This window comes from Podospora pseudopauciseta, chromosome 4 (assembly GCF_035222475.1).
Source record: "Podospora pseudopauciseta strain CBS 411.78 chromosome 4, whole genome shotgun sequence".
Classification (NCBI taxonomy): Eukaryota; Fungi; Ascomycota; class Sordariomycetes; order Sordariales; family Podosporaceae; genus Podospora; species Podospora pseudopauciseta.
Genome location: NC_085894.1, coordinates 3,581,601 through 3,597,313, shown reverse-complemented (window position 1 = coordinate 3,597,313; position 15,713 = coordinate 3,581,601). Strand labels below are relative to the sequence as shown.

The window sequence follows — 15,713 nt, the reverse complement described above, 5'->3', positions numbered from 1 at the left end:
ACCAGCATTGACGGCTATACCCATGCTCAAGGATATGGGCCGGCGCAGGGACATGGCCAGACACGGGGGTACACCCAGCATTATCAATACGGTCAGGTTCAAGGTTCTTGCCAAGCTCAGATTTATGGTCAAGCTCAGCCTCAGAGTTATGCTCAAGCTCAGCTTTGGAGACACGCTCAGTCTCAGCCGGAGGGTTACGGCCATACTCAACCTCGGGTATACGGACAGCCTCAAGCTCAAGGCTACAGCCATACTCAGACTCAAGGCTACGGCCACAATCAAACTCGAGGCTACGGCCATAGTCAACTTCAGGGATACAGTCAGACCCGGGGACACGGTCAAGTGCAAAACCGAATGCATTCCCAGCTACAGAGCCACAGCCCAGCAACCAAAGCGAACTCCTCTTATCCAGCCCTCAACCCCAACGTCCAACCTGCACAGGGCAATCATACCCTTCTCGAGTTGGCATGACCCAAGCTGGCAACGGTTTCCAACCCAACAATGGCGCCCAGCACCAACACCCACCATCCCAGCTCCAGCAGGCTATTTCGCCTCAAGGCGGTAACCCCCCCGCGCCGGCACCTGTTCTTACGGCTGCGAACAACAACTCTTCAACTTTACCAGGCTCTTGAGATCAACCGCTCTGCCATGAGCACACAGTATCCCATCACTATCGCGCAGCTGAAAGAGGCATCTACTCAGCAAGAGTGGCTGCTTCTCCTGGAGCGAGTTCTCCAGGGGTTTCCCACAGCTCACATCGTCGTCGACTCAGACGTTATGGAACATGTCATGGATGAAGACAAAATCGCAACAACAATTTTTTTGGTGGAGGCTGTCAAGGTTCTTGGCACCGAAAAAGTTCGGGTTGTGGCCACGTCCCATGTATTTGAGTCTCAGCGGGCGACTCGGGATCTTGGGGACGAGGCGGTAGCTTCGTTGAAGACGGAAAGTCCAGCGAAGCACACCAATGTGGTGGTCCAGCGGAGGCGACACCTGGCGAGAAAACAAAGACTGGCCTGAGTATATGTAGCTTAGGTCCCTATGTAGGTGCTGTGATAAGTTCCCTCCACAAATCCCAAGACTTTTACACCTTTTATTCCCGAGCCTTTGCGAAAAGCATGAATCTACATACGTGATCCTCAATGGGCGGAGCCAACCGCCCAACATGAGAGTTTTGTCACGGAAGATCAACTTGGGCGCCCTCATTAGTGTGTGTGACTTGCGGCTGATTCGGAATCCGAAGCAGGCCCCATCCCTCAACAGCTTCAAAAGCCAGCCACCTGGTAATTTACCGGCAATTCCGCACCACGTCTCTTTCTCTTCCAAAGAAAATCCTCATTTGAATTTTTCCGCGAAGATGCATACTGCAACCACGACACTACACCTACCGTCCGCCGAGGCACTCACCGCTGCAGCCTGCTACCTCCTACGTCTCACCCAGTTCTCAAGCCTCAGCATATCATGCTTCAGTGTCTGCTACCTCATCTGGATGCACAACCACCACTTCTGCGCCTACTGGTCATGCAGTGACCCCGGTCAGGAAGCGGCGTCAGTTCCTTTGGGTGAAGTCATCTATGTCGTTTCTGTACGCGTCCCATTACCCACCCCTCTCACTTCAGTACCTAACCCGGCATGATACCAGTGCGTCCTGATTGCCCTAGAATGGATCTACACCACCTCCTCATCCCTTCTCGCCTTATCCAATGGAAAGAGGCCGGATGTCTTCACTCAGCTGTGCTCTACCTGGATGAGCGTCATGATTCTCGCCATCGGATTAGGGATTCTCACCTCCATTTCGACAGTGCGACAAACATGGCCGTTTTGTAACGGAACAGGGGTCACACGGTTCAGTTCTCATTATCCCCCTGAGATCAACAGCTGCATCGTTACGCAGAGTGCGGTTACTACAGGGCTGATAACAATGTAAGGATTTGGCTCTTGGTTGAAGAGGGAATGGCTGACAAGTTGAATAACAGGGTATGCTCGTTGCTGTTGGCCATGTTGGCTGTTTGGGAAGCCAAGAAGGATCTGAGGACTGGGCGGATACGCTTGCCGTTTTCCATTGGGCAGGATGAAGAACGTGTTGGTGGGCATGAAGGGGTGATGGGCAGTGACAATGAGGAAGGAGTCCCAATCTCAGAATAGTGGGGAATAACTTTGGTTTTGTTTGGCCACATCCGACAATACCTAACCAGAGTCCGACAGGGCAACGAATGTTTCATCATTAAATAATACTAGACCTCAATCATAAACATCGCCATCTGTCCGTTCATTTATACCGCCCGGGCCATATGCCTTACAAGGAAACCATGCCCAAAGATCATTGTGTACTACTACAAACTAACTGAAGCTGTGTATTCCCAAACGAAAGTGGTATCATAACAATAAATCAAATCATTATATCACGACAAAACGGTGTCAAAACGTGCGAGAAGCGTCCCTTCCCCCAAGGCCAAACCCTCCCTGTGGGCCAGGCCGTCGATCCTGCTGCTGCGCTTGTTGCTCTCTCAGCTCTCTCGACCTAGACTTCTTCGGCACAGGCGGTGCGACTGATCCTTGAGACAGCTGGGAGACGTGGTGGGAGCTGTGAGAAGGTGTGTAGCTTGCTTGTGAAAGACTTGAGACGTCCGAGGGGCCTCGCTGGTGAGAGTGGACCTCCCCTTTCAATGGCAAGCTTTGCGCCGAACCATTGGGGTTAACACCCGGTCCGAAGTCGAATGCTGGCAGCTGAAAGTCAGGTTGATCTACATAACCTGACGTTGGCTGCGACAGTGGACCTTGGCTTATAGGAGGTGTTGGACTCTGCGACTGCGGAAAGGCGGGACTTTGAAACCCGGGCATGGGAGACTGATGGCCAGGCTCAGGTGTTCCAAAGCCTTGAGGAGGACGAGGACTGGAGAATGATCTGTTTTGGCGAGAGTGGGTGCGGGTGTGGGAAGGGGAGTGGACTTGCGGTTGAGAAGGTGGGTGAATAGACTGAGTGGTGGTGCCGGTGCTGCTTCCATCCCTGCTGCGGCTTTGGCTGCGTCTTCCGCCGGCCGCTTCGATATCGATTGGTTTTGGGGGGTCTAAGTCTGGTTCACTGATTGCCACTCCTACCACGACGGACTTCTCAAGCTTGAACCCATGCCCGTTTTCGGGGTAGTCAGACCCACCACCATCGTATTGAACCACAGTGGGTGTGTTGTGCTTTTCAATATTCTTCTTGCGCCGGTTGGACAGTTGACGCCGAAGCGTGACGCGATCTTAGGATACCAGTCAGCCCGGGCCGCGCCGGAAGTGGTGTTACCAAACTTACCGCTAATGACTTGCATGAAGGTGAAGAGAGTCAAGGATATCAGAAGGACAGGAACAAGCTGGCCAAAGGTGGAAGGATCGTTCTCAGCAATCCGGTCTGGAATCTCCTCATCGATGGGTTCCATCCTGAACTTGCGTTAGCTAGAAAGTGATCGAAGGAGGAGTAATGAACATACCAGCCAGAGCCGTGAACCCAGCGGCGAAGAGCAAACACATAGAGAGCCGATGTCACAACCGTCCAGCAAGAAACGGCAATACCTGCAATCAGATACAAGCCGAAGAGAATGTAGAAGAACCTCTTCCATCGGAAAAGGGGCCTGAGGTTGAGCTTGAACCAGGCAATAAACCTTGTTCTCCTGCCATTGTGATCCTGCCCACGACGTACAAGTCTGCCCACGCTCACCATGGCAGCCAGGAAGTAGAACAAGAACAGGATGATGAACTGCGTCCATCCATGAACCTGGCCGTTGAAGAACTCGTTTGCGGAGCTAACCTTGAAGGACTTGTCAAGCTCTGTGCCGAGCCTGATACCATCTGTCTGGAAGCAAGCGGCGGGTAGGAGCATGAAGCTGTGGGTCTCATTGTTTGCTGGAACTTGGGTTGGGAAGCCCAGGTCGGGCTCACCGCGGTTGGACAAAAGAATTCCAGTGATGACATAGACGAGCGAGGTGACGATGAGTCGGAGTCCTCCAACAAAGCGATGTTCCCAGTAGTTGCTGGACACGGTGACAGCCATCAGATGGGTGGCGCAGGTAACGAGGAGGATGTTGGAAACGACATTGTAGTGGTATGCTGAGACGGTGCAGGCCTTGGCATATCGGAGGGTGATGGCATATGCTCCGCCAGTAAAGATCTGTTGATCGCTACAGCTAATGACGAGCGCTTCGAGGATTTGCGATATACTGGCTTTGCGTTTACGGAGTGATTTCTCTCTGCGAAACTGTCAGCTTCTGGATCCTGAATAACCCTATTGGCGAGTGTGAGCCAAGGTGGGTTGACTGACTCTCTGGCTGTTCGTGACTTCCAATGGAGAACATTCTTGGAAAACCACCAGAACGTACTCGCTGAGGCTAGGCCTACGGATATCGTGGTCACAGCGAGGAAGGCCCCAAGTACCTGTGACAATGTCAGTTGAGCCTCATGAGTTCTTGAATGGGTTAGAGAGGCCTTACGCCAATTCCGGCAATGTCAGGGTCACCCTCAATCTCGCCTTTCATGCTCCCTCCCAGGTGGTGGAAAGCATCGTTTGTGCCTGTGACATTGAAGGTGCAGTTGGGCTGGATGCCATAATGGGCAATGCAGGATCCGGTAGAGACATATGCGCCCATGGTCACGAATTTGCATGGCACAGTGGTGTCGTCAACTTGTCAGAGTTGGAGAGCAAGCCCGTGGATCGCGGGTCAAAGTCCCAGGGGCCGGGTTATAGATGGGTTACCGACGAGACATGGCGGCCATGTTGAAGCGGTCCAGAGCCTTCTTGGGCATGTCTGTGTGTCTAGCGGCGCGGAATGCATAAGGTAATCCAGCAGAAAGTGGTGTCTTTTGATGCCAAACTTGGATGCCAGTTGGCCATGAGAAAATCAATTGGCTCTTTGGACCAACTCCGCCCCTCCCTCATGGCTCCTCACGGCCTTCTGGTGGCGGACCATCTGGCACAGCAAGGTTTCAAAAATGGGATTGGCTTGGTAAGGGATCAACTCTGCATGCAGACAGAGTGAGCTTGACCCAAGGGAGCGGCCAATGGGGATTTAGAGTGGTCGAAATATCTGCAGGGCGCAGGTTGTCAAACACTCCAACAAGCACCAAGTGGCACCCCTAAACTTGAGCTGTTGAGCGGGGTAGCGGCACAGGGCCCAGCTTGGGGGGGCGCGGGAGGCTTGTGGTAGTGGTAAAATCTATTCGAGATCAAGCCTTGTGATTTTTTGTTCCGAGACATGCATCTTGGTGTTTTTGGACCCCATGGACGTTGCTGGAGTGTCTGCTGGAGCCTGTGCTGCCACACTTTCAGCTTGGGCAGCAAACCGATAAGTCTGGTCAGTGGGCCATTGATAAGAAAAGGTTGGAAGAATATTTCGGTTGGTTCAGCGGTGAGGGCTATCGCGGCTGTCTCTCTGTTCCTCAATTGTCTGAGTTGTCAACTGGAACCGGGGAAGGGAGCGCGCCAAGCGAGAGATGTCCGTCCCAGCCACAGAGAACAGTTCCGAAGTTCTGGCTGCTCAGGCCCACATCCGATGCCGGACAACGAACCCAGCCCGGGTACCGTTGACAAGCCCTAATCGCACAGCGCCTCCACACCAAAAAGAAAACCCCTTGTGGTGTAGTTGGCTATCACGTTCGGCTGTAAATGTTGTTTATTGATACCGAAAGGTCACCGGCTCGATTCCGGTCGAGGGGACACATCCTTTTGCTTTATACCTGGGAAGGCCATTCTTCTTTTTTCCATCAGTTTTAGCGACATTTGGATGGTAAGCCGCGCACCGTGCACAATTGTGCTAGAATCGGATTTGTGAAAATTGTAATGCGCGGCACAAATGTTAAAGGCCAATTAGATATTCGAGAATTGTGCTGCAAATTTGATGATGATGGTGGGGTTTAAAAAAAGACACTTGCATCATGCAGCATGGCAGCGACCTCGACGCTACTAACTGTGGCTATGGACAAAGAGAGCAGGAATTGTTACGTCTATTCTCTATTCTCGAAGCTGAACGGTTCATTCATGTATCTCGCCATGTATAGCGTCTCGCATCCCTCGCCATAGGCGAGTAGGTAATACACTGGACACCAAACCATCACTCAAAACCGCACTTCAACCCCTCCACAAAAGCCACAAGTTCCCTCCTCGCAGTCTCGTCCCTCCCCAGTACGGCCTCCTGCTGGAACCACTCCCCAAGCCTATCAAGACCGCATCGACATAACACAATCCCCGAAGATCCCCAAACCGGCCACCCCCTCCCCGTCGCTTCCCACTCCTTGACCCTTTCCTGAGACTGAGGACATTTCCCTGCGAAAATATCCACGCACCCGCCCTGCTCATGCTCCAGCCCAGGTAAACACGCCGGACAACCACCCCCCTGCTTCTGCCCAACACCCGCAGCATACGAGCACACTGCAATGGCAGCCATCAGCAAGGCCGGCGTAGCCAGCGGGTTAAGCTTATCCCTCCTGGCATTAGAGTCAAACTCAAAAGGGTTCCGGCTCAGCAACTGGCATACTTCCGCGCAGGAGATAACACCCATCCTCGGACAGGGACTCCCCCTCCAGATCCCCAGCTTAGTGGCAACCTTCTCCGTGTCGACATCACGATGTTTGCCTGAGGGGGCGGCAGAGTGGATTCTCAAAAGGGGTAAGGGGGCGTGCATGGTGATCTTTGACATGTGGAATAACGTCCAGGTGATTTCTTCGATGACATCGTATTGGAAGGCTTGTTGGGTTTGAGCTTCAAGCCGGGCACGCCACCGGTCGAGATGCGTGCGTGCGGCGAATACGGGGGAGTTGGGGATGCTGAGGAGGGATATCTCCATGTCTGTTGCGAAGGCCGAGGCTTCCCATATTGGATTTTGGAGGGCGCAGAGGGTGAGGTGGTGGTCCATTGGGGAGAGGGGGATGCTGGGTGTGTAGGGTGTTGGCGAGTACATGAACTCACGGTGGAAGCCGCTCAGCAGTGGTGGTGATTTGACACCTTCGGGTTTTGGCTGTTGCTGGAGGCGATACTCGAGGTCGTCATTGTCTGTGGCTTCCCATATGAAGGGGGAGGCGAGGAAGGGGATGTAGAGCTCTTGGTAGCGGACTGTGGGGGGAATGTTTAGAAGGACAGATTGGTATGTGTCGAGACGGAATACCGTGAATGCCAGCCTGGAATCATTGTCAGAACATAGCATGGACTTTGAGGACGGGACTGGTTACCGATGAAGCTGCTCTTTGGCCAACCAAAACGTAAACGCATCATCTTGAAGCCTTTTGGGAAGTGAATGGCTGCCATTGAAAATCCCAATGCAGCGACAACTTTGAATGAGAAGGGAAGTAAGGCCACCAGCCTTGCCGATTTCGTCATTCTATCACAAGTCAGCAACAAAAACCTGAAAATGCTCGGCAGCTGTAACTTACAATGTTGTAAATGCTATATACCACCAACAACACCAGTCCTTGAAGCGTGTGTAAAGAAGGGGTGACGTTCTTTGAATAGCTGTTAGCTCAACCCAAGGGAGATACTCAAATGGGGAGACAATACCACCCGGGTAGCTGTCAGAGCCTCTTCATAGACGGCCGGAATCAAAGTCTTGTGTTCCTCTCTCCCAGTAATCCAGCTGCCAAGGGTTAGGATGGATCCCAACAGCAGATCAGACACGGTGCCAATGTTGAAGGTGGATACATGAAGAATGGGCCAATATTGATGTACTTCGGTGAAGAAGACCTCGAGGAGAAAATAAGTAGTTGCTTCATCAATATTTTGGAGCAGTACCCGGAGTGGTGTGCTGTTGAACTGTGAAGCATCGGTTGAGAGTGATGTAGGGGGCGTGAGAGGAGCCGAGGATGAGTGCTCTGGTTGATGCACAGCTTCATTTAGGCCAGGCGTCTCGAAATGCATGTCATGCCATTGTTCGTCAAGATTATTACTCCCGTAATTGAACGTTCCATTGGACGAAGTGTTGTCAATGGCATGGGCTGGTGATGATTCTTCTGGTGGTGTCCTCGGCTCTCGAGATGGTCGCCCTTTGCGTACACATTCCAGCCCATGTCGGTCGCATTGACGGCAAGGTGTTCCATCGTCACACTTGAGCTTTTTGTCATGGCATTCATTGCAGGCGACGATCTTGGTGCTTGGGATGGTGTTTTTGGGGTGAAATTCCACATGACGTTTGAAGACATCGCTCCTGGCATATCTCCGGCCACAAATATGACAGTGATAATGCAATTGTGAGCTGTGTGATTTCGCATGTCGGGTCAGATGTTCTTTCCGGGTAAAGCTCTTGCGGCATCCCGGGGCGTTGCAGACAAACCGAGTGGCTTTGGATACCGGTGATGCCGGTGGCTGGGCCTCCGACGCCTGGTTGGTCATGATCAGTGATGGATTGTAGTAACGGAAAGGTGGGATAGTTTCAAGTCGGGTGGGATAGTTTAGAACACTACGGGAGGAGAAGGACAAGTAAAGTTGAATGAAGGTTTCCTCACCTAAGATGTGTTCAATGCAGTGATGACAAAGCCGCAGCGGAATGCCGGCTATGTGGCATGTGGCATGTGGAATGTGGGGATTCCGTTAAAAAGGATTCGTACTCGCGTTTCCATGCCAGGTTGATGATAACAGTGCACTAGCTAGGTACTTGGCCACGCTATGCAAATGACTGGCACTCCAGAACACTGAACCAGGCCTCGAAAAACATAGTTACTAGGCCTTGAAAGATAGTCAAATGGCCTATTGAGAGTCCTTGGGGTTAGGGTTAGCTGTGCCTTCAAGTTCCTTGCTACCCTTACAACTATCGGAACTCACACGCGATTACAATCTCAACAGCCTGGAGGGATTCGACGGCCTTCCTCTTTCAGGGGGATGTTTTTGCTTATCTTTTTGCCTGCATCAATAAACCAGAAGCAGCTGCAAAGATGCGCTCCTTCAGTGGTACCTTGCGCTGGGATCCTTTTTATCTCGGCCATGTGGGATACAAAATTCTGTTGGTCCGTTAATTCCTCACTGTCACGTAATCGCCGCTATGTTTCTTGTAGTAAAACAGCCGATCTTACGGGATTGATATCCTAGGTGCCTACCTCAACTAATTAGCTGGGGCTGAATAAGCCAAAACTCATCTGGATGAGCGTATGGGACGGAGGGATGATACCACTTTGCTGAAAGCTGCCCATTACAATCTTTCTATAAAAGGGCGCAGTATCCTGCTGTTCAAGTCCTTTCTCCTAGCATCGATCGACTTACCTTACCTACAAAGCACCCATCTGTTTCAAGCCTTCGACACCTACCTCATAACATCTAATCAATTGTGCTTTCAGTCATATCACATCTGCCTCCCTGACCAACATGTCCGCTTCCATCACCAACGTTGTACTCGCCGGTGTAGGTGGTGATCTTTTCTCATTCCCCAAACTCATTCGAAGACTAACATTCTTTCAGGCAACCGGTAACTTGGGCCCCTCAATTCTTGAGCAGCTCCTGCTCGCCGGTGACTTTACAGTCACCGTCCTCGTCCGCAAGGAGTCACCTCGTACTTTTCCCCCCGGTGTCAAAACCGTCACGGTCAACTACGACTCCATCGACTCGTTGACATCGGCATTGTCTGGTCAAGACGCTGTGGTTTCCACCCTCCCAATTAGCGCCCCCGAAAAGCAACTCCTTCTTATTGAAGCTGCCGCCAAGGCAGGTGTCAAACGATTCCTGCCCACCGAGTTCGGCTCCCACACTCGCAACGCCAAGGTCCGACAGCTTCCCGTCTTTCAAACCAAGTTTGACGCCCAGGACCTTCTCGAGAAAAAAGCAAAAGAAGGCACATTGACATACACCCTTGTTGTCAATGGCGCGTTCTTTGACTGGGGTCTCAAGATCAACTGGCTGGTCAACGCCAAAGATAAACACGCAATCCTCTATGATGGCGGCGACAGGAAGATCAGTTTCTCGCTGCTGTCCGATGTTGGAAAGGCTGTTGTGGGAGTTTTTAGACATGCTGAGGAAACCAAAAACAAGATGGTGTTTATCCAGAGCACTGTTCAGAGCTTCAAGGACGTGTATGAGATTGCCAAGAAGCTTACCCCAGGAGAGAAGTGGACTGACGAGGTGGTGATGGTGGATGACTTGCTGACTTCGGCATGGGCTGAGATCAACAAGGAAAACCCCGACCCTGAGAAGTTTGCTGTCAAGTTCATAACTTCTGCGATCGCGGGAGAGGGATATGGCAGTCTGTTTGAGAAGAATGACAATGAGTTGCTGGGGATCAAGGAGCTGAGTCGGGAGGAGGTTGAGGAAGTAGTCAAGAAGTATCTGTAAGATGATATTATCTGAGAGAGGACGAAAAGACAGAACCAATCAACTTACATGAAGCTGCATTGAAGCGGGGGCTGTGGACGCCCCACACCGTTCCACTCTGCCACTCAAGCAACACCGCGTGTCAAGCCCCACAATTTTCGTTCGTCAACCTCAAATTTCCACTCTCGCCTCGACATCAACTCACCACTCACCCACTCACTCACCCACAGTTTCCCCTCTCCTGCTCTCGACCTCCGGGCACAGCCTTGCAAAGAACGGGGCCGCTCTCCAGATTTGAGCACAGTCGCGCCCTCAATCGACGACCCTTTGACTAGGCCAGTCGCCGACCATTTTTGCTTTCTCTGCTCCACCAGAATCCAGAATGGAGTCGAAGCGTTGGGCATCCATGTCCACCGCCTCCAGATCAACCACCGACGGTCAAGCCCAGGACAAAAATGGATCACCGACGCGCCACAAGTGTCGCCGCTGCGCTCAAGCTTTCGATTCGCGCAACAAGTTGATGAGGCATGTTTTTGGCGACCATCCACCACCCGGTTCTACGAGGCGCGACGCATCAAGTGCGCCCCGCAAACCTCCAGCTGCGACAATCGGGCCCGCTGAACCATTATCGCCCACAGCATCACCGGGAACACCACCACCGGGAGCAATCCCTCTGTCTCCAGTCGAATCACATAGCGGGAATAATGACAACTACACAACAGAAAGACCACGAAACCAACACTCTTATCACCCTCATCCATTTCTCACATTTTCCAAAGAACAGCAACTCATATTTGTATTTCGAATCTTGTACGTGCTATTCAACGTAGCCATGAAGCAGCACGAAGAAGCAAAACAAAACCAACTACGGCTTCAACGTCTGGGACATTTGGACTGGGACATCATGACACCGGAACCAGTTACGCCCCCGGAGTCACCCGTTTTGGTCAGTCCGACAATGGACTTTGTAGCCCCCAAAGAACCGCATCACCGTGTCTTGAGCATCAGTAGCACGTCTACGCTCAATCCTCTCGCCAGCGAGTTCCGAATGGTCTCCGCCGAAAACAGCTTTCCCATGAGCCACGACGGTCAAAAAGGCGCTTCGCCAGCCAACGAGCGTTTTGTGGCTATCACTGGGCACCCTCCATCAGAGAAAGAACCAAACCGAAAGGCGAGCACAGATCCCTCGCTTCAGGACCCAGAAGAAACCCAGGAGCCGGTCAAGGCACAAGCGACTGAGCAACCTCTAGGAGCTTATGGTGAAAGTGACACCCATGATCTTGAGTCGGAGGACGAAGATGACAACGGCGGCGGGGCTCATTTGGTATGGTTGGACGAAGAGGAAGAGGAGGTCAACATCGCTACGAGGGGAGCTGCTTTACAGAATAAGGACTCCACAGAGGAACAGCGAATACAGTCCAAAGCGATATAGGTTAGGTGCACTTTGACAACATTCCCAGAACGAAGTAATACACCAGTAATGAAGTCTTTGCCCATCACCATGACAAAGTTTTTTCACCGCCTCCAACATCACTAGGGTGTATTGCTTGTGTAAACTTACAAAGGAACCTCTCTTGATCAACAGCCTTACCAACATCGATATGCGGAGATTTTTTCTTTGTCTGGCTGGGTTTATGTTAGGACGTGAATCTGCCGCGGTGAAGCAGAAGTTGACAGGGAGCTTGGCTCAGTTGGAAGAGCGCAGGTCTCATACACTGTATGATCTGGTTTAACATCAGAGTAATCCTGAGGTCGTGAGTTCGAGCCTCACAGTTCCCATTACCTTTTGCCTTTTTCACCTCACTATCTAATGACCCGAGCTCTTTTCAAGCCAGTCGGGACATCGTCCTTTTTTGATCCAGATGTGTTGGGTGTTCCGATCTTGAATAATCTGGATTCGTGGTGCAGAGGGTGGTCTGGGTTCTGTGCTTTACAGAAAACTGGGGAAGGGTTATCCACAGCATAACTCCCCCATCAGCCGCTGTTACACAACAGCTTATGCCCAGCAACACCATGCCTAAAGAGGAGAATGATAATTATGGACATGACTGAGCATGCTTGGCATCTCACCGCTAACCTTTCCGTCTCATTAGAACCCACAGCTGAAAGCTTGTCCATCCCCAAAACCACCACGGCCTCTCAATCTCCGATATCTTCAAAAACACCGTTATCATTTGCCTTTTTCGGGAAGCGGTTTACCCCGTTGTATTTGCATTTCGGTACTCAAACTGTAACGGGGGAGAAGAAACAGTCACCAAGCACTACAGCGACAACATGGCCGTTGTTAAGGAGTTCTTGTTCGTCAATTCTGGCAACAAGTCCAGTGCCGGACACAAGATCTCTACCACAGGTCGTGCCTTTGTTATCAGGAAGGCTAGAGCTGCTCAGCCATGGTCGACCAAGAGCAAGGCCGGCCGAAAACGTGCTCCATTCGGCTCTGACGACTCCCCAAACGCGACTGCCAGCAGCAACAGTGGCGGTTCTGACAGCCCAGATGGCGATCCAGCTACCAACACACTGTTTGATGGTAAGCACAGTGCGGGGATCACAGAGGAGGTGCCCGTAGCTGTTGCTCCCCAGCGGATTCAGGACGACGGGAATCCGAAGCCGAAGCGAGGCAAGGGTGGTGTCTCGAAAAGACAACGTCCGACTGCTGGTGTGAAGCCAGGGCAGTCCAAACCAACGAGCTCGAATGGCAGATTTGCTGGGAAATTCCAAGAACACCATGCCAATAACATTTCCGATCATGTAGAGTGTGTTCATTGCGGATACGCCGTTGGCCTATGCATCTGTCAAGCTGGGGCCACCCTGGTGTCCCAAGCACAAACACTGAGTGGTCGGTTGGATCCCTTTGGCACTGTGTCAGTAAGAATGGGCCAACGTGATACTGATTTGCTGGCGTATTGTAAGTAACCCCGTGCTCATACATGCGTCGAGGTACCTTGCTGTGCTTAGCGTCGTCTTGAGCCCAACAGACTGCCAGCGCGTGTGGGTCGGGACGGACTTCAAACTTTAGCGACGACCTCTAGCTGACATTATGACTTTCCTGTAGTCAACACGGTGATCATCAAGACTCTCACACCCCTGACGGGTGACCAGTCCCCCGAGGCGGAAAAGTACTGGGTGACAGTCTCCTTTGGGAACTCTGGCTTTCTGCATGGAGTCTTGTGCCTTTCAGCCCTGCAGCTGGCTATGGCCCAGCCTCACAAGTCCCCAACGTTACTGGAGCAGTTCATGCACCACCGCATCCAAGCCATCTCCCACATTCAGGCTGCCCTGGCTGACCCATCGCGGGCCTTGAGCGACGAAAACATTGCCACAGTCTTCCAGATGCTCTGCATCGAGGAGAACCTGTTTCTCTACGCTGGCGACTCACTGAAAGACCACCCAGCATGGAAGCACCTCCAACCAGACGTCTCCCAGCGCCAGGCACATCTGGCGGGGCTGAAGAGAATGCTGTTCTTGCGCGGAGGCATAGCCCGTCTTGACGGGATGAAGGGTCTCCAGGCCTTCATCATCAGATGGGTGTGCACCTCCCTAGCCTGCCGCCTCGTCTTCAGCCTGCCTCCTCCATCCCATCCAGGCCAATACCTCTACCAACCCACAAACAGAAACGAGCTCTCTGCTGCCCATCTCTCTGACCACACTTTCGCCGCCTCCCACCTCTTACCTCACGGCCTCCTCAAAAAGCTCTACAACTACCCACATTCCTCCCCATTCTACCAAGCCGGCTCAGCAATGGCAACCGCATGCGCCACTCTCGGGGTATCACGCGATCTAATCAACCACATCACCACCCTCGACTGTCTCCTCCGTGACGCATTAGCATGGTACATATCCCGCCCAACAAGCCAATGGGACGCCCTCGACATCCAGAACCTGATGTCCATCGGTTTAGGGGAGCTGATCCACTTCATCCTCCGCGCGGAAACATCCCTCTCCGCGACAGAAAACGTCATTGCTATATGCCTCTTTGTCTTCACCTTCTTCGTTGGCAACGGTGCTCACGCCGCTTGCTCTCCTCTACCGGGGATCATGCCACGTTTGAGGCATCATTTTACTGATGCCGAGCTGTCACAGAACTTGAAGAGGATAGGGATTGAGACGTGGGTGGGGTTCGTGCTGTTGATTGCTAGTAGTCAGAATCCGGAGAGCGAGGAGTTTTTCTTTCGGTTTATGGTGGAGATGTTGGGGGATAGGGGGGTGGGGGATTATGAGGGGTTTAGGGGTTCGATGGTGGATAGGGGGGTTTGGACGCCTGTTGTGGAGGCGCATGCGGTTAAGGCTTGGGGGGAGCTGGAGGGGCCGTTGAGGGAGTATAGGAGTGGGAGAAGGGGGATTTGGGAGGTGAGGAGGGGAGGGGTGGAGGTGGGGGAGGAACAGGGGGTGAGTATACCGATGAGTAACCCTTATGCGACGAGTCATATGAAGAAGATTTTTAGTAGGGATGGAGAGGGTGTCAAGGTTGTTGTGTGAGGGTGGTGTTGTATATTCGGTATATATCAGGATGTTAAGTATCTAAATTACGTTAACCTACTACTCCGTGGTTGCACTAGCGAACTAGTACGACCATCGTTTAACGTATCCTAGACCAATCCCTCATGAAATATAGATTCAGAAAAAAAAAAAAAAAAACCTTAATCCATTCCTACAGGCAACAATTTCTTTAAAACATATTTTAAATATACCGAGATTTTATAGCTGTTTAAGATAGATTCTACGTATGCGGGCCCAGCAAGCGTTATAGTTATATATAATCTGTTTTAGGTAAGGAATATATACTACTATACTAAGACCGTTAGCTATGAGGAGTATAATGACGTAATATCCAGTGGCTGCGTTTACTATATATAGCCCGGTAAATAGTACTCGATAGGGAGCGCTATCGTGATTAACCGTAGTATATCGAAGTGATTTTCTCGTCTTACCGTGGCGGGGCTCTACTAAAAGACGAACCTCCCTCCGACTATAATGTCACTGTAATGAGATAAATCTAGCAGAATAACAGCCGGGATCCAGAGACCGATATATTACCCCTCTTCTACCCGCACAGAACGAAGTAGTTCTAACTATCTGGATAATATCGTGCTTTAGATAGATCCACTGATCTCAGCGTTTTCTGTAAACTTCTCTATCTAAACGTTCTTAAACGATGTCTTTAAGGTTGATTATACTCGCGTTTCATTTATTCGTAAACGGTCCCTTAATAGCCTTTACCTCCTCAAGAGTCTTCACAGGCTCGCTTATCTTTTCTTCAGAAAGCCCGATCGAGTTTCTAGAAAGAAAAACGCCCAGGTGGACCAGCAGTACGGTAAGGAAAGACCCTAGAAAAGCAAAATATATATATATATATATATTTATATTTGGGGTTAGATATCACTAGAGCAGAAGCGGCAGGATGGTTACGAACAATTGATGCGTCCGGGCAAATAGCTCGTATAGCCTGCGGAGCTAT

General features: G+C 51.5%; 7 protein-coding genes and 2 non-coding genes across 9 annotated transcripts; 5 read left to right on the top strand and 4 right to left on the bottom strand.

The window, feature by feature from the left end:
• Positions 1-648: 648 nt before the first annotated feature.
• QC763_405617 (uncharacterized protein) lies at positions 649-1,020 on the top strand (the record flags this gene model as incomplete). Its single annotated transcript, XM_062912200.1, has 1 exon — positions 649-1,020. One exon carries the CDS (start codon positions 649-651, stop codon positions 1,018-1,020), a length of 372 nt encoding a protein of 123 aa, XP_062766208.1.
• Positions 1,021-1,280: 260 nt separating this feature from the next.
• On the top strand, positions 1,281-2,275 carry QC763_405618 (uncharacterized protein). Its single transcript, XM_062912201.1, has 3 exons — positions 1,281-1,585; positions 1,643-1,923; positions 1,977-2,275. Exons 1-3 carry the CDS (start codon positions 1,358-1,360, stop codon positions 2,143-2,145), a joined length of 678 nt encoding a protein of 225 aa, XP_062766207.1. The 5' UTR covers positions 1,281-1,357; the 3' UTR covers positions 2,146-2,275.
• QC763_405620 (uncharacterized protein) lies at positions 2,153-5,474 on the bottom strand. Its single transcript, XM_062912202.1, has 5 exons — positions 4,470-5,474; positions 4,301-4,413; positions 3,474-4,229; positions 3,299-3,423; positions 2,153-3,245 (listed from the first exon to the last, which is right to left on the bottom strand). The coding sequence occupies exons 1-5, from the start codon at positions 4,623-4,625 to the stop codon at positions 2,419-2,421; spliced, it is 1,977 nt and encodes a 658-aa protein (XP_062766206.1). The 5' UTR covers positions 4,626-5,474; the 3' UTR covers positions 2,153-2,418.
• A 129-nt stretch (positions 5,475-5,603) lies between these two features.
• QC763_0070810 lies at positions 5,604-5,692 on the bottom strand. Its single transcript has one exon. It is a non-coding gene; the product is annotated as a tRNA-Tyr (tRNA).
• A 270-nt stretch (positions 5,693-5,962) lies between these two features.
• QC763_405630 (uncharacterized protein) lies at positions 5,963-8,461 on the bottom strand. The gene is made up of 4 exons (XM_062912203.1): positions 7,526-8,461; positions 7,402-7,470; positions 7,201-7,349; positions 5,963-7,149 (listed from the first exon to the last, which is right to left on the bottom strand). Exons 1-4 carry the CDS (start codon positions 8,351-8,353, stop codon positions 6,087-6,089), a joined length of 2,109 nt encoding a protein of 702 aa, XP_062766205.1. The 5' UTR covers positions 8,354-8,461; the 3' UTR covers positions 5,963-6,086.
• Positions 8,462-9,072: 611 nt separating this feature from the next.
• Positions 9,073-10,313, top strand: QC763_405650 (uncharacterized protein). Its single transcript, XM_062912204.1, has 2 exons — positions 9,073-9,355; positions 9,413-10,313. Exons 1-2 carry the CDS (start codon positions 9,320-9,322, stop codon positions 10,277-10,279), a joined length of 903 nt encoding a protein of 300 aa, XP_062766204.1. The 5' UTR covers positions 9,073-9,319; the 3' UTR covers positions 10,280-10,313.
• A 129-nt stretch (positions 10,314-10,442) lies between these two features.
• Positions 10,443-11,690, top strand: QC763_405660 (uncharacterized protein; the record flags this gene model as incomplete). The annotated part of the gene is made up of 1 exon (XM_062912205.1): positions 10,443-11,690. Exon 1 carries the CDS (start codon positions 10,641-10,643, stop codon positions 11,688-11,690), a length of 1,050 nt encoding a protein of 349 aa, XP_062766203.1. The 5' UTR covers positions 10,443-10,640.
• A 244-nt stretch (positions 11,691-11,934) lies between these two features.
• On the bottom strand, positions 11,935-12,037 carry QC763_0070770. The gene has a single exon. It is a non-coding gene; the product is annotated as a tRNA-Met (tRNA).
• A 276-nt stretch (positions 12,038-12,313) lies between these two features.
• On the top strand, positions 12,314-14,734 carry QC763_405670 (uncharacterized protein; the record flags this gene model as incomplete). Its single annotated transcript, XM_062912206.1, has 2 exons — positions 12,314-13,163; positions 13,311-14,734. Exons 1-2 carry the CDS (start codon positions 12,533-12,535, stop codon positions 14,732-14,734), a joined length of 2,055 nt encoding a protein of 684 aa, XP_062766202.1. The 5' UTR covers positions 12,314-12,532.
• Positions 14,735-15,713: the final 979 nt, after the last annotated feature.

Coding starts and splice junctions, on each gene's coding strand:
- QC763_405618 (XM_062912201.1), top strand. CDS start 1,358: ATGCATACTGCAACCACGACACTACACCTACCGTCCGCCGAGGCACTC. Junction 1,586..1,642: donor AAGTCATCTATGTCGTTTCT/GTACGCGTCCCA, acceptor GCATGATACCAG/TGCGTCCTGATTGCCCTAGA. Junction 1,924..1,976: donor ACTACAGGGCTGATAACAAT/GTAAGGATTTGG, acceptor GTTGAATAACAG/GGTATGCTCGTTGCTGTTGG.
- QC763_405620 (XM_062912202.1), bottom strand. CDS start 4,625: ATGGGCGCATATGTCTCTACCGGATCCTGCATTGCCCATTATGGCATC. Junction 4,414..4,469: donor CTGACATTGCCGGAATTGGC/GTAAGGCCTCTC, acceptor ACATTGTCACAG/GTACTTGGGGCCTTCCTCGC. Junction 4,230..4,300: donor AAGTCACGAACAGCCAGAGA/GTCAGTCAACCC, acceptor ACAGTTTCGCAG/AGAGAAATCACTCCGTAAAC.
- QC763_405650 (XM_062912204.1), top strand. CDS start 9,320: ATGTCCGCTTCCATCACCAACGTTGTACTCGCCGGT. Junction 9,356..9,412: donor CCAACGTTGTACTCGCCGGT/GTAGGTGGTGAT, acceptor ACATTCTTTCAG/GCAACCGGTAACTTGGGCCC.
- QC763_405630 (XM_062912203.1), bottom strand. CDS start 8,353: ATGACCAACCAGGCGTCGGAGGCCCAGCCACCGGCATCACCGGTATCC. Junction 7,350..7,401: donor TATATAGCATTTACAACATT/GTAAGTTACAGC, acceptor GACTTGTGATAG/AATGACGAAATCGGCAAGGC. Junction 7,150..7,200: donor GCCAAAGAGCAGCTTCATCG/GTAACCAGTCCC, acceptor CAATGATTCCAG/GCTGGCATTCACGGTATTCC.